Source organism: Bos grunniens, chromosome 4, assembly GCF_055505025.1.
Source record: "Bos grunniens cultivar Pamir isolate PY7600 chromosome 4, Bosgru_T2T1.0, whole genome shotgun sequence".
NCBI lineage: Eukaryota > Metazoa > Chordata > Mammalia > Artiodactyla > Bovidae > Bos > Bos grunniens.
This window is the reverse complement of record NC_141168.1, coordinates 39298197-39315433: the sequence shown is the minus strand read 5'-3', so window position 1 is coordinate 39315433 and position 17237 is coordinate 39298197. Positions and strand designations below refer to the sequence as shown.

General features: G+C 35.2%; 1 protein-coding gene across 3 annotated transcripts in view; it reads left to right on the top strand.

Annotated features, from left to right (window-relative positions):
* MPLKIP (M-phase specific PLK1 interacting protein) overlaps positions 1 to 17237 on the top strand; it is an 80549-nt gene that overhangs the window by 574 nt on the left and 62738 nt on the right. The window contains exon 2 of one of the 3 annotated variants that reach the window (XM_086396025.1): positions 758 to 1473. The exons of the other annotated variants lie outside the window; for them this stretch is intronic. Within the exon in view, the coding sequence (XP_086252151.1) occupies positions 758 to 958 (201 nt within the window). The 3' untranslated portion in view covers positions 959 to 1473. Of the gene's footprint in view, positions 1 to 757; positions 1474 to 17237 lie in introns of those variants that run through there. 3 annotated transcript variants of the gene reach the window in all.

Below are 17237 nucleotides of genomic sequence, written 5' to 3'. Positions count from 1 at the left end.
GATCCCTCCTGCTTTTTCACCAGTACCGTGCCGCTTGTGCACAGGAGGTTTCCCTAATTCCCTCTCCTTTGTCAGGGGCATGGCCTGTTGGTAGCAGTAGACTATGCCGAGTCCCCGCTCTCCGAGGGGGAAAAACAGCGAATGAATCCCTAGCGTAGAGCTCATCTGTCTTGAGTTATAGGCTAGTGCCATATCCCTACTGTTGGCACCTTTTTCTTTTCTTTTTCCACTTTTTTTTACCTTGGTTTTCCGAATACAACTGGCTTCTGCTCCAAGTCTTTGTAGTGTTTCTAGGATTCTGTGGTTTACAACTTAAATGTGCTTAGTAGTTTTCCAACTTTATGCTAAACCAAAACACCTCTTTGAGTGTGGAGCTAATGAGATGGGAAGGTTTAGAAATTTTGAAGCTGTAGGGTAAAAGAATTTCACCTCCAGAAATTTGCCTCCAGAAAAAATAGAGAAATAACTGAGAGAAAACTACAATTCTTATTTCATCATCAGCTTTTCATTTGGCAAAGTTAACACATTAGAAATCCAAAAGAATTTGAACTGACAGTGGGCATAAAATTATTAAGTATACCAAATTGGTTTACTTTTTAAAAACACTAGATTAAAAGAAGCATGGACTTTGAAATTGAACATAACTGGGTTCAAGACATAATTTTTAACTAGCAGTGTGACCCCCACTAGCCGCTAAAGAAAAAGTTCCACTCTTACCTCTGCTAAATGTCTTTAACTAATGATTTTTTTCCTAAAGGGTTCTCCAAGGACATCTACACCATTTGGATCAGGGCGTGGTAGAGAAAAGAGAATGTCTAATGAGTTGGAGAGTTATTTCAAGCCTTCAATGCTTGAAGACCCTTGGGCTGGCCTAGAACCAGTATCTGTAGTGGATATAAGCCAACAATACAGCAATACCCAAACATTCGCAGGCAAAAAAGGAAGATACTTTTGTTAACATTTCTGAAATTCAACTGGACGCTTCATGTGTCAGGAACATCTTGGACAAAACTTTTACTTGTAATTAAATTGAAACCTAACATGGTGACTTTGGGTAATTAGTTGTGTGTTTCATCATATCAAGTATTTTTGGTATTACAGAAGACATCTGGTAGGATAATTTGCAATATTTAGCTCTCTGGAAGTGCCTACCACAATTTAGAAGATTAACATTTTCCAAATGCTTAACATTCTTGGTTATATAATGGACATTTGCCTTTTAATGTTTTTTCCAGTGTTTTAAAATAAAGCAGTTTGTCTTTCTAGCTATATTGTGCTTTTGTCATATGCTAAAAAAGAATTATTAAAATAATGCTTTGTAATCACATAGTTAGAATTCATAAGAATATATTTTGGATACTGCTTTTGAAAATAGATAGACCATACTTTGTGCTGTAGACAGGTCTATATATTTGTTCATAGGGAAAAGGGGGTAAAGGAAGAGAATAAAAAAAATTTCTATTCATATTATAACCATTGTTCTGTGTCCATATTTTATGAAATGCTTTTGTAAAAATGCATTGAAACTTGGTAGAAAGTTAGAGAAACCCACTTACTCTTAAATTTAAAACTATTTCTAGCCTTTATACTCATTTAACTGAAAAAGGCAAGGATGGACCTATTTCTTGCATAGCTAAAGAATTCTGCGTCTGAATTTCTCTACTCCATATCTCCCAGTATTGTGGAATTATTTTCTCTTGAGTCTAGGAAGATGGCTATCAGCAGTCTCAAATCACTTCCATTGTGAAGAGAATATTTCCCAACTCTCGTCAATCCCAGTGAAGACAGATTGGTCATGCTTGGTCTTTTTTTGTAGTCTTGATCCAATAACTATGATCAAGGCAGCGTAGCATAATAAATTTGAACATGGACCCATCCCTAGAATGAGGCAGGGTCCCATGATCTTAGACCCACTAGGCCTACCGGGACTAAAGAAAGGTTTTCCAAAGGACGGAATGCTGTGTACCTATGCCTGTGGTAATGAGAAAAATATAAAGGGATTTTCATTTTCCCCAACTATTTAAACAAAACTAAGTCTTAGAACATTCAAGCTTTTTAGGTATTTTGGGGTCAATATAAGATGAAAGTATAGCTCATTAAAATTTTGTTTAAACATTCCCAGAAAGAAACTTCTAAAAGGGAAATGGTCACACCAGTTATTTGAGCCATAACCAGTTCTATTTGTATGTTAGGTCTTTGACAAAGGCAAAACAGAAAATAAGGGAAGGATTTAGATTAATAAAAGCTTCATGAGACTCAGGACTACTACTGTTACTATATTCTAATACTATTACTATACTGAAAGATGAAGAATAGAGAAATTCAGAGGCAGGCTAGTTAGGTGAGTTATTTAACTTCTCTGTGCCTCAATTTTCTTATGTGTAAAATGAAAAAATTAACAGTACCCATGTCATAGAGGTGTTGTGTTTGAGGATTAAGTGGGTTTATATGCGTGAAGACTTAGGCCAGAGCCTGGCACATAGTAAGCACTCTAAATGGCAGCTGTGACTTTCTCACTCACCCCTATATCCTCAGCTCTGAGGATGATGCCTGGAAGATAGTAGCTGCTTAATAAATATTTGGCGAATGGATGCTGACATTCTGATTACAACTACTATATTGCTCTGCCTTTATCTGCTGTATACAAAGAAGATAGTAATTTTCCCCCCAATATTCTAAAGGGAATGTCCTACTTTTCTTAACGTCTTTCTAGATGATTTGAGGTCATGATGTGTGATGAAAATTAGAGCAAGTAGAATACTTTTATTGAACTTTGTAGGTAAGAAAATCTCTAAGAAATGGGATTTAGAAATAATTATTAGGCCATTGCTTAGAGATCACTGGATTATTGACCCAAAAAAAGTCCGATGTTTTATGTTAATATATATTAGCATATTTGTAAGACATTCAAATTATAATTTTCTAATGGCTTATGTACATTTTTACTAGCTTATAAGTGTGATCTTAAACAACTAAATGTAGAATTTATTTTTTGCCAAGTTACCAACATCTGCTTCCAGATATCTGACCTTTCTGATTTTAAAAGAAACATTGTTGTCCTCGGTAAATGTAAATTGCTTTTTTGCTCTGGTTATTAGTGTACATAGTTACCAAAGGTCTTTAAACATTGATATTGATTTGTTTATGTTACTAGCCTATTTTGTTTAGCTGAGTGAAGAAATTGATCATTCTTTTAAATGAAAAATGACTTTTAATCGTTTCAGAATGCACATTTTTACCTCTGTAGAAATGTTAAATAACTTTTTTAGGGAAATTTATAGTTAAGCATGCTTCTTAAATATTCATATAGTTGAAGAACAGAAGTATAATCTATAGCTGGGTCTTAAAGACAGAGATACCTTTAAGGGATTCAGATCCAGATCCTCAGATCCCAAATGTACTCTTTGTTAAAATGATGTGTTTAAAAACATTTCTGTCATCAGTGGATGATGCTAGTTCTCTATTTTCCCTTCTGCCTTTTCATAATTACCCTTCTCCCACTTGACAAAAGATACCTATGGCAGCTTTTGTTTTTCAAAAATGATACCAACAATATTTCAGGTCCCTGAGACTCCTAGAACCTTTCTGTACCTCATCAAGATGTAAAGTTATGTCCCTGGCCTTTCAACTTGAGCAGACTGTTCTGACTGCCCAAGGAAATATAGTGAAAGTTAATTTACTTTCATTATGGGTGAAGTGTGGTCTTAGAAATCAGTTATATTGGCCGATGTGGGGATACAAAGATAGAGCTATGACAGTTTTGGTTTAATGACCTTGCCTTTCCTTTTTTGTCTACTGACTATTCAAAAAAGGATTTTTCCTTGGTGTGAATCATGTGAAAGTAAAACAAAGAGAGCATGAACATAACATGAAGAGAAAGGCACCTTATTTTTAGGAAACAAATGATAAAGTTGCTTGCCTTATCTATCTGTCTAATCTATTCAATATTGGTATAAAAGCATGATGTGTTTTGGTGAATCTGCTGTCAGGCAAACTGTCTTTTCCCCACTTTCAATAATGATAAAGAGCCTGATGAATATGTCTCAGACCTGTCTTAATAATATAATTTGCATGATTTCAAGGAGAAGTTAAAATTTCCATGTTTATTTCTGATATATTAACCTTAGATCTTCAAGTTAAAACATCTTGTTTCAGAGGTAAGTTTGTGGTTTTTATATTTACTAGAGCATTTTTCAGATTCTTTCAAAAAACATTATTATCCTTTGCCAGTTCATTATTAGATTCTGTAAATCCATATTAATTTCTTATGTGGCCCAAGCCAGCTACTTACTGTCTTTGAGACATTTCTCTCTTTTTTTTTTTCATTTCTACTTTGTGTTTACATTTAAATTAACTGAAACATATTGTGGATTTTACCCTAACTAAAACATTGTAGTCATAAGTATGTGTTGTATAAACCCTGAACTTAGTAGTGACCCAACATCTTTGCTGATTTGCTCTTAATTTTTATTCTAACATTCATCTAAGAAACTGTTATTACATGATTATATATAATCCCTTATGTACCACTTAGTAAAAATACTGCCAACTAAACTATAATATGCTATTGATTATAGGTTGCATCTCAATTTCAGAGATGTTAAAATGTGCATCTTAGTTTGATAAAACACCTTAAACAATACTTTAAAAAGCAGAACATCTATTCATGTATAGGTGTAAATGTTTTACAAAACAGTCTAGGAAAGTTCATGTAAAAAAAAAAAAAAAAGTTCATGTAACATTAGAAATCCAGCTTTACTTAATTAGGATTAATTCTTCTCAGATATTTATATTCTGTTCTAATTCTGTAAAAGGCATACTTTTCAAATGTAAAATCATGCTTCTAACCTATGTAGAGTTATCCTCAATAAATATTTGCAATTTCCAGTTTTATGGGGATATTTATGCTCTAGATTGTCTTAATTTTAAGCTCCATAAGCAAGATGATGCTCAGTGAATAAGTGATGTCTTGGTAAAGACATCTTGATGTCTTAAGTTTCCAAGGAATTGAGAAAGAAAATGGCCTGAGCAGCAAAAGACTTCAGTGAGGGTGGTTCTTCAGTTGTTTTCAACAAAATTGAAAAAAGCTTAATCAGATTATCAATTAAAGATAATTAAAAATAATCTGATGATCAATTTATTATTTCTGGCATATAACTGAAAAAGTGACATCACTATAACAAAATTTTGTCCCTTTTCACTTTCAGCATTTTTATCTATAGTTTAAAAATAGTAATATAATTGTCTCATTCTAGCATTAGTAATATTTATGGTGTCTTTATTTATTGTTTGAATAGTAATGATAATCCAGATAACAGTCTTCAAACTTGAAGGTTTATAGCCGTTTGAAATAGATTTTTTAAATTTCAATATATTTTTCACACATTTTTGAGAAACAGGTGTATGACAGGATATCAGTAAAGGACTTCTAAACATTACACTTTCATTACAATGAGATAAAAGTTACGTGGGGAAATAAAATAGAAACATGAATTGGGAATAAGGTAGTGTAAAATTTCCTACTATGTTAAGGAGTGTTTTTAGATAGCAAATTACTATGACAATTAGCTTAAAAAGTCAGTGTTACTGAATTGACTTTCTTTGCAAGATTTTGAAACTTAAAAATGTTGTTTTTATGTTAAAGTATAAAAGGGTACATCACTTCTCAAAATTACTTTAGAAAATATATGACTAAAAAATTTAAAGCTCTCAAATCATCAGAAGAGGGAGAAAGAGGAATATGGTAAACCATAAATCTAAGAGATGTCAGGGAAGGAGGAAAAGAAGTAAATGACAAGAGTAAATCCAGCTGTTCCAATAATAACACTGAATCTTAAAAAAGTAAAATCTTTTCAAAGGCATATTTTCAGATAAGATTAGAGATAATGTAATCTATTTGCTGGTTAAGGAAAGATACATCTAAAAAAACTATAAAAAGATTCAAATCACAGAGGGGATTTTAGCACACCTCTACATGGTCCATAGGGTTGCAGAGAGTCGGACACAACTGAACCAACTAAGCACGCACCGGACATGGATATAACAAGCAGATATAGGATTTGCAGGGAGAAAAAAACCTGGTATATAAAATAGAAATTATATGTAATATATACATGTTTTTTCAAGTACTTAACAAATTTTTTATAAATGTTCCAAATCACAGAGTCTTTGCACATTTCAAGGATTTGATGGATTATATTTCCTGACCGAAAGTGTTCAGTAAATTTAAAAACAAAAATATCCTCCCTCAAAAAATTAGTAAAACAGAAGACAAAATTATGGAGAATGTCAGCAAAAACAAACCTATTCATTGGATTAACTGAAGTCTATAGAAATTGATGAAAAGGAATTTCCCTGGTGGCCTGTTGGCTAGAATTCTAGGCTTTCACTGCCATGGCCTGGGCTCAATTCCTGGTTGGGGAACTGAGAACCTTCAAGCTGCATTGTGCACCAAAAAAAAAAAAAAATAGTATTGATGAAAAAAAGCAAACATATAAATATTAAGCTTTGCTGTAACATCAGGAATTATGCTTGAAAAAGGACTACAGTAGGGAAACAATAGTGATGGAATCACCTAGAAGAATAGTGAAATGAATCATCAGTTGCATCATCCTTCTGATTTCTTTGCATTGCCTTACTAAATCCTACATCACCTGTCAAGAGGGTAAAAGAGGTCTAGAGACACAATCTCTGTCAGCGTTTACTAAGCTTTTACTTGGGGACAATTAGGAACTTGGCATTTTTCATTTTTCATCCATAATGGTAAGGAAAAGAAAATTAAGGGCTTCCCAGGTAGTGCTAGTGGTAACGAACCTGCCTGCCAGTGCAGGAGACACAAGGGATGCAGGTTTGATCCCTGGGTTGGGAAGATCCTCTGGAGAAGGAAATGGCAACCCACTCCAGTAATGTTGCCTGGAAAATCCCATGGACAGTCCATGGGGTCACAAAGAGTCAGACACAACTGAAGCGACTTAGCCACAGCAGCAGGAACTTAGCATTTTTCTTTTTTCATCCATAATGGCAAGGGAAAAAAAACTGGTTTTTCATGATTATTAAATGAATCAGCACTCTGGACTCTTAAAAGCAAACTCAGACTATAAATTTTCATATGACAATATCCTAGAAAATTTTTCTCACGCTCAAGAATCAATGAATGAACAATACTTCTAAGGACAAAAGAAATAAGATGCTCTCATTTACTCAGTTATCCAGAAGGAAAGACGTCGTCATCACTGTACTTTGTGACAAGAACATCTTTTATGCTTATTACTCAAAATTGTAGGTAGACAAATACTGAAGGCAGATGTATATTCATAATTTATTGAAAGGCAATAAATGATGTAAAAGTGAAAAATCAGTTGGAGTCACTATTCTAATTGCTGTTTATAAATCTGAAAGTGAAAGTGTTTTGCAATTATGAGGCAAAAAAAAAGATGATCCTTTTCTTTACAGAAACATGACATTAAAGTTCTTAAATGTATTGCATTATGAAGACGCAAATGTGAAAAGAACAAGAAGTGTTAATAAACACTAGTGTGAAATACATTAGAGATGTATTTAAACTCTGGAGTCAGGGTTCATAAAATGAATATAGTCTAGGTTCATGACAGTGGATGAACACATATTTATGTTCATGTGATTGATGCTACCCATCTTGAAAATTAAATAGTCTCAAAACCACAAAAATAATAAAATTTTGGGTTTCCTATGTTTACATTATTATTAAGATGTCTAATAACATTGTTAGTAACTCCTTATTCTCTACATTTTTGCCAAATAACTTAAAAATGTTTTTAAAAATGAAAAGGATCATTGGACCCAGATAACAAATGATGACCAGTTTTTTCTGGTATACTGATGATTAACTGAAGAAATCATACTTCTTCAGAACCAATAAAGGCATTAAAAGTCACCCAAAGATGACTAACTTTACACCAAAGTATTTGAAAGCATAGGTGAAATGTATATTTTACAAGGATACATCATTAATATTGACTCGAAAAGGAATAGAAACTCAGAATAAACCAATAACCATTAGAGATACCAAGCTGATAATCATGAGTATTCTCCCCACAAATGATATCAGACTTACTGAGCCTTCAGAGAATACTTAACTCCTATACTATAAAAACTTTAGTTAAAAAAAGTATCCAATACACGTATAGTATTAACTGATCTCAAACCAGGCCAAGGACAATATAAATGGAAATTATAGATCATTTCACTTAATGGACATTGCTGCTCAATTCAACAGTTGCTCACAAACCAAAAAACAACTAATAGGGTGTATCTCAGGGTTGCAGTGATGGCTCAACATCTAAAAATTTGTTTCTATAATATACCTTATTAATTGCTTAAAGGAAAAAATCTATACTAGTAACTCAGTGGAAAAAGAAAATGCATTGTTTAGGCCTTCCCTGGTAGTCCAATGGTTAAGAATTTGCCTGCCAGCGCAGGGGACACAGGTTCAATCCTTGGTCCAGGAAGTTTCCACATGCCTTGGGGCAACTAAGCCTGTACACCCACAACTACTGAGACCACACTTTAGAGTCCATGAGCTGCAACTACTAAAGCCCTGCTCTACAACAAGAGAAGTCATCGAAATGAGAAGCCCACTCACCACGAGAGCGCAGCAATTAAGATCCAGCACAGCCCCCCCAAGAAAATTTGTATCAAGTATGAAAGAACAAAAGAGATGACACTGATCTTATTTGCAGATAATGTTACTGTCTGTGTATAACTCCATGGTTTAGTCAGTAAGTCTTCCAACTCTTGGGACCCCATGGACTGTCCTGTCCATGGGATTCTTCAGGCAAGAATACTGGACTGGGTTGCCATACTCCAAGGGAGGCAAATTTTTTGAAACTATTTTTCTGGACCCAAGAACAATATACAATTACAGCATTCCTACAAATCAGAAAATGCAATAATATGCCCCACACTCCATACAGCAAGCTGCCGTCAATCTAGGTTGGAAGAGAAGAAGACCACAGAAGATTACAAAACATTTGGGAAGAATTCCTTTAAAAGCATGACTAAATGGAGAGGTAGATACTCATGCATGGAAGGATACAGTATTGTACATATGTCATTCTCCCTAAATTAATCTATAAATTCACCTCCAGTCGAATCTCAAAATAATTTTGTTGTACCCTGCAAAATGATTCCAGTGTTTAAATGGAAGAGGAAAATGTTGAGGTTCGTCATAAAAATGTTGAAAAATGTAAGCAGGCTTGCTCTACCAGATAAAGAAACTTGTAAAACTAATGACTGATAGGTGTACTCTGAGAGTAAAGAAACCAAAGAAACAAAAATAGAGAACTCAGAAACAAATCCACACACATATAAAAACTTGATACTTGGTTGACACAAATCAGTGGGGGAAAGGACAGATAATAAGTAGTAATAGGTCAATTTTTTGTGATTATGAAAATTACAAACCCCAATTAATGTAGCTGAAACTTGTCTAAGTCAGAAGATAATATAATGAGAAAGCTCGCTGTAAGACTGTCAGAAGTACTTGAGAAATGCAAATATGTTTATAGAGTTGTTGTTTTTTTTAAGGTCAGAGAATACATAGCAGTTACCAAAAAATCTAGGTTAAATATACTTTAAGTGTTTACTCAGAAGGACAAAGACTATTCCTATAACATTCTTAGATTTGTATTTAATATTGTTCTCCAAGTATTGTTAACTATCAACATTAGAGTATAGAAAAGAAAACTCTAATTTGTGCATAAAACTTATGTTTATTTACTTAGCATTGTGATAGTAGATTGGATTTGCTCATGAACTTTGTATAATAACCTGCTGGCCATGACCTCGTTTTTATACTTAAATCCAACAATGTATTAAAAGAATTATATACCATGAACAAGTGGGACTTCAGGTGTGCAAGGCTAGGTCAATATTGAAAAATCAATTAAGATAGTCCATCATATCAACAGACTAAAAAAGAAAGAAAAAATTATATTATCAATAAATGTAGGAAAAGAATTTGACAAAATCCAGCACCCGTTTATGATTAAAACTCTCAGCAAACTAGGAACAGACCTTCTTTAACTTGGTAACATCTACAAAAACCTACAGCTAATATCATACTAAATGGTGAGAAACTAAATGCATTTCCACCAAGATCAGGAACAAGGCAAGGATGTCCCCTCTTAGCACTGCTTTTCACATCTTAAGACATCTTTCACATATATAAAGCGGGGGAGGGATAATGATTATAGATTGAGAAGGAAGAAATATTTTCAGATGACATGCGTATCTACATAGAAAATCACCAAAAACAAAACAAAAAACCCAGAAGCAGGATTAAGCAGTTACAGTTATAGCAGTTTCAGTATACAAAGTTAATATACAAAGTCAATTGCTTTCTTATATGCCAGTGATGAACAATTTAAATTTGAAACTTAAAACCCAATACCAAACAAAAACAATAAAAAAAAAAAACCTTAGGTATAAATCTTAAAACATCCACAACATGTATACAAGGACAACTAATAAACTGGTGAAAGCAATTTTTTAAAAAATAAATGGAAATATTCCATGTACATGGATAGAAGACTCAATATTGTCAACATATCAGTTCCTCCCTACTTGCTTTGTAGATTCAACACAATTTCAATTAAAACTGCAGAAAGTTATTTTATGGATATTGACAAATTTATTCTAAAGTTTAATTGTAAAGACAGAAGACCCAAAATAGCTGATATAGCATCGAGAAGAACATAGTGGCATGACTGACACAGCCAGCCCTTGACTTATTATAAAGCTTCAGTAACCAAGATGATGTGGTAATGGTGAAGGAATAAGCAGCTAGTCAATGGAACAGAAAACAGAGACCAGAAATAGACCCCACAAATATAGTCAATTGATCTTTGACAAAGGATCAAGGCAATTCGATGGAGAAAGGATAGTCTTCAACAAATGGTGTTGGAACGGGACAACTGGGAATCCACATTTAAAAAAAGTGAATCTGGACATAGACCTTACACCTTTCACAAACTAAACTCAAAATGAATAATAAACTAAATGTAAAACACAAACCTATAAAGAAGATACATAGAAAATTTAGGTGATCTTCAGTTTAGCCATGACTTTTTTAGATACATAGCTAAACACATGATCCATAAAAGAAAAAAAAGTTGGACTTCATTAAAACTGAAAATGTCTGCTATCCAAAAGATGTTGAATGAAAAGATAAGCCACAAGTGGGGAGTAAATATTTGCAAAACAATGAAATACTGCTGTTAAAATAATTAAATCCAATGGCAAAATCCAAAACACTGACGACACCAAATGCTGGCTGGATGTGGAGCAACATGAACTGTCATTGCTAGTGGGAATGCAAGATGGTAGAGCCAAGTTGGAAGACAGTTGGCAATTGAGAAAACTAAACATACCCTTAGCAAACAGTCCAGCAATTCAATGAGTCGAAAACATGTCCACACAAAAACTAGCACACCAATGTTTACAACAGCTTTATTCACAAAGTCCTTCAGTAGGTAAACGGATAAACACACGGGTACATCCACACAATGGATTGTTATTTGGCAATAAAATGAAACTTACCAAGTCACAAAAAGTCATGGAAGGCCCTTGAAAGTATAACAGTGAAAGAAGCCAATCTGAAAAGGCTGCATACTATATAATGCCAACATGTGACAGTCTGGAAAAGGCAAAACTAGGGAGACAGTAAAAAGAACAGATGGCCAGGAGTTGGGAGAGGTGGATTAAGTGGAAGGAGGAATGAACATGTGGAGCATGGGATTTTTAGGCCCTTGAAACTATCCTGTTACCCTGAAACTATCCTGTTACTGTAATGGTGGTTACATGTTATACATATGCCCAGACCCATAGAATGGATAACGCAAAGAATCTACTCTGATTTTAGTTAATAATGAGTTAGTAATGGTTCATCAATTGTAATAAATGTACCAGTAATGCAAGATTTCAATAATAGAGGAAACTGGAAGTGGGAGGGAGATGAGAGGGTGTGGGGGAACTCTGTATTTCCTGCTCATTTTTCTGTAAACACAAACTCAATAAAATCTGTTGATTTTTAAAGATGTTTTACTCCGGCTTCTGTGTGGAAAACAGACTAGAAGACTGACAGACTGAAATGATTCCCAACAAGCATTTAGTAAACTCCTGAAATAGTCGGGGCTAGAGATAGCCCTGATAGCAGAGCTGGATGGAAATGCACGGTTCCGGGCGTAAGAACTGAGATTATTAATCTCACCATTTGTCACTGTGTAATGTGTGTTAGTCGCTCAGTCATGTCCGACTCTTTGTGACTCCACAGACTGTAGCCCGCCAGGCTTCTCTGTCCATGGAATTCTCCAGGCAAGAATACTGGAGTGGATTGCCATTCCCTTCTCCAGAGGAACTTCCCAACCCAGGAATTGAGCCCTGGTCTCCTGCATCACAGGCAGATTCTTTTGTCTCTGTGTAAAGGGAAATGTAATTATTTTTCTCTAGTTCCTTATGTGTATGATCTGTGTTAAATATTTGTATCAATGTATGCCAGTGCCACAAATTGAACTGTCACTATAATCCTTTCTATTTACTTTTAAGTATACATTTATAAAAATTCTTCAATACAAGTCATTTTAAAATAGTAAATAAATTGGTCCTCAACTTTACACATCACCTTCCATTTGGAAAGGTTAGAAAAAAATTTTTCAATGCCCTGACTCCCTTGCACCCACAGAGTTCTGAATATAAATTAAGGGTTGCGAGTTAGAGGCACTTGCTTAAGATTTAGGAAACAAAAGTGAATCAGAGGCCATCTTCAGTTGGCTCTGGTTGTCACCAGGGGTTAAGGAAGGCTGCAGTTTTCCTGAGATTCCAGTTTTCATTTGCCAGGTTCCTAAGGATCCTCAGCTCCTTGTTCTAATCTCCCTGGTTCCTAGGTGCAGCTTCCCTTGTCTTCCTGTTGTCTAGTTGCTGTTGCTGTTGGTGGTGTCTCACGAGTTCTAGCCTGGCCTTAGATAATGTATCCTTCCTAGTGGACTACTTACTGTATTTTCAGAGAGCATTCCAGGAGGCCCAACTTAGATCCTGCTCCTTCAGGTTGTCCAATGTTTTTTTTTTTTTTTTTTTCCCCTGGGTTTGTTTTTGTTTTGGCCACATTGCAGGGCATGCAGAACTTCCCAGGGATTAAGCCTGCACCCCCTGCAATGGAAGTACAGTCTTCTGAACCAGTAGGGAAGTCCCCTGATGGTTTTATAAAAACTTAAGTGTATTAAACCCTTCGCACTTATAATTACAGTGAATTTTGTTTTATGCCTTTAATCCTGATTGGTTAAATGTATAATCCATGGAGATTTTAAAAGTATAATTTAGCTGTTACCTGGAAATGCCTCTGTTTTTGGAATGAGAAATAGGAAGAAAAAAACAGAGGGATGTCCTACGAGGGTGAGGTTGTTAGGTTGTTAGGGCTTCCCTTGTGGCTCAGCTGGTAAAGAATCTACTTGCTACGCGTGAGACCTGGGTTTGATCCCTGGGTTGGGAAGATCTGCTGGAGAAGGGAAAGGCTATCCACTCCAGTATTCTGGCCTGGAGAATTTCATGAACTGTATGGTCGATGGGGTCACAAAGAGTCGGACACGACTGAGCGACTTTCACTTTGACTTTGATAGCTCAGTTGGTAAAGAATCCACCTGCAATGCAGGGGACCCCAGTTCGAATCCTGGGTCAGGAAGATCCCCTGGAGAAGGGATAGGCTACCCACTCCAGTATTGTGGCCTGGAGAATTCCATGGACTATGTAGTCCTTGGGGTCACAAAGAGTTGGACACGACTCAGCAACTTTCACACACTTCATTACATCACTGTACAACATTAGTGAATGTTTGGGCCACATACACTAACCAAATGCTGCTAGGTCACTAACTTTGCGACACTTAAGAAATAGAGTAATATAAATAAATAACAAAATAACTAACATCAAAGCCTCTAGCTTATGAGGCTAGAATAATAGAAGACTTCAAGGAAACTGTTAAGAGTTCTATTTTTTTTTCTTTTTTTTAGGTGAGCACATTGTCTGGGATAAATGCATTTTGTTGGGTTTTATGACTCCAGCCTTCAAATTTCATTTCCTTTTTTTAAACTTTATAATTAGGGTTAACTTTCATCATAAAGTATCAACATGTTTTTGGTTTTACCAGGTGACTCTTACACATATATGTAATTTGATAATGCAGAAGCAGCACTGAGATAAATATTGCATATTACCTTTCCCTTTAGTCTTTAAAATTGTTATTAATCCTTTGAAAGTCATAATCCCTAATCCCTCAAGATTCAGCTACCAGAGAGAAGGGGCAAGAGGAGGAAACACTGCTCTTGCCATCTTTTTCCTAGCTCTTGTTACATGTGAAAGCAGCTGAGAAATCAGTCACTTTTTAAGGGTGTACTAACTTAATGCCCAGTAGAGAAGTGCAGTGTTGCCAGATTTTCCCATTTTTTAAACAACTTGTAACTGGCAGAAATCTGGACTTTTTTACACAAACCCTCTCAGTTTTAAACTAATTTTTTTAATGTTTAAGCACTGAGTCAAACAAAACTACCTATAAGCTGAATTCCAACCCTGGATCGCCAGTTCATTCGAACCTTCGTTCTGAGTGATTAACAGGAAAATGTACACATTTTCAGTAATGCTTTTTATATACTTGTTAGACCAGGGATCTTTGTGGGGGGAGGGGGGAGGGGAGGGAAGAGTTATTTTTTAAATTGGGATTATAATCAATTGAGTAACTGTCATAAATATTCCCATAATATGTAGATATAAAGGAATTCTCATTGTTGGTTAACATTCTACATATTAGGGCCATTTTGAAATTCAACAGTTTATTGGGAATGAGTGATTGTGAATTTTTTTTTTATTAACACCATGACATCAGCCTATAGAATAAGGGATGAGATTCCTGTAGAAGGATATGCTTGTATTACAAATCTTGAATTTAAAGCAGTGACAGATTTCTCCTCAGACCTTGGCACACAGAGGAAAGACTATGTGAGAACAAAGCAAGAATGCTATCTTGGCAGCTCTAGCAAATAAAGGAATGAAATACTGAAAATTTGAGTAGAGCAGAGAAAAAGTATTACATGATCATGTGAAGAAACAAGAGAATGAGAAGAACTAGAGAATTATGCTGTACTTTATCAAAGATACCCTTGATTTTAAGATACCCCATTATTTTCAGTAACACTAAAAAAGGGAAAACCTACCAATTAAAGTATGACATACCCTAGTGGCATATATAAGATATCCTCATTTCACAGATATTATGAAAATGTTATGTTTTTAGAACTGGTGAACCATTTAATTGCAGTGTAATTGCTGGGTAGCCTTAAGGGCCCACATGAGGTTAGTATGAAGTAAAGTGAAACTACTCATCATGGTTGAGGCTTTTTCTAGCAGTGTCCAGCTGCATAGGTGCAGACATAGAATGGATTTAAACATTGTTTGTGGAGACTGAGTTTGAACAGAGTTTTGGCTTTTTCATGTGAATACAGGAAAGCAAGAGGGTGACAAGGCAGTTGAAGATGTGTATTAGTGAGTGAGTGATTTTAGTAAGAAAGGCAGTTGGAGGCAGAGTAGTAGAGGAAGTGGGCTGCAAACTTGTGGGAGGGGTTCGTTCGAAGAGTAGTATGAATAGAGTGCTTGAATTGAGACTTGTAGGGGTAACATTACTGGTAGCCATAAGGTCGAGAGAATGACTAGGACAGGAGTAGCTGAGATGAGGGGGAAGTTAAGATCAACAGAGAAATGGCAGAGAAGGCTAAGATTTGAAGGATCATCCACATGGATATCGAAATCAAGATAGAAATGAGTGACAATAAAACATTAAAATCTTCAAAGAATGGGTGAGGTAACAAGGGTAGGTAGGGTATGGTGGGGAGGGTGGAAGGGGAAGAACAACTCAGAGGTCAGTAACTGCAGCTAGGAGGCAAGAGTGGAGCAGTCTGATGACACGAGCATCAAAGCTCCATAGTTTTAAGAAGCAAAGTGAAAATGAAAAATGAGCATCAAAAAGGACACTTAATTAAACTTGAAGCCCAGTAGTTCAAGGGAGAAAAAACAGCCATCACTTGAGAAGGCTACAGGGCAATCAGTCCCCCCAGGGAAGAGCTGGATTTCAATCAAGCAAGAAGGCTGAGGGAACCCACTCCACTGAGGATGGGATTCCAGGCTCAAAGGTGTTTGCCTTTCAGCATCCAGTGTTGGTGGTGAGGGCCCAGTCTGATTCTGCTGCTTTTGCAAACCTATTTTCTCAATATAAGTAAATGTGAAGTTCTAATAAAATTTAAAATTCTGAGATATTACTTTGATGTATTTCAAGTATGACTCATCATACACTGTGCTTTGCATTCCGTGGACTTTTAATTGAAGATTCATGTCTTTTTTAACTCTGGAATATTTTTTTCTATTTCTCTCCATTTTCCCTATTCTCTACTTTTGGAACTGCTACCAGATGAATAGTGGGATATCTAGATTTAGTCTCCATTTCTCAATTTTCCTTTTAAACTTTGGTAGAGAATTTTAAAGTAGGTTATTTTCAACTCACTCAGTTGATATTCCAGCTCACTAATTTGATCTTCAGCTGTGGATACTCTATTTTACAGCCCATACATTTTGTTTATGATCATGTTTTTAACATCCAAGAACACTGATTCTTATTTTTGTCAGCCTTTTTAAAAAACAATTAAATACAGGTGACTCTCCAACACTGCTTCAATCCTGGTCTAAGGTAGTCATGGTAATTCATCTTTTGAGCAATCTTTTGATAAGAGACAGTCTATAACAACTGTTAAAAACTCCTGAAGTTCTCCATTCAAGGAATAGGTTTATGTCTTTTAAATGCTTTAAGCTGAGAAGAAAAGTCTGTATACACTACAAATCAACAGAAGCTTCAAAATACAAATTTCTAACAAAGGGAAAAAAACAGTTTCAGCAAAAGATTAAAAACAATGACAGCAAGGTAGCATTAAAAAAAAAAAAAAGGTCAAGCAGACCAATTAACTAGACCTAGTAGCATTCAAAATGTTTTAAAAGCTTGAATAAATGGAATAAAGTTTAAGTAGTTATGAACATGTATGTGTTGAATATACAGTGCTGAATATAGCACTGAACATATAAAGCAAAAAGCATTAGACATATAAGGAAAATACATTATAGCAGTATAAGAATTTATTTTACATTTCTCAATCTTTGAGAAATAAGATGTT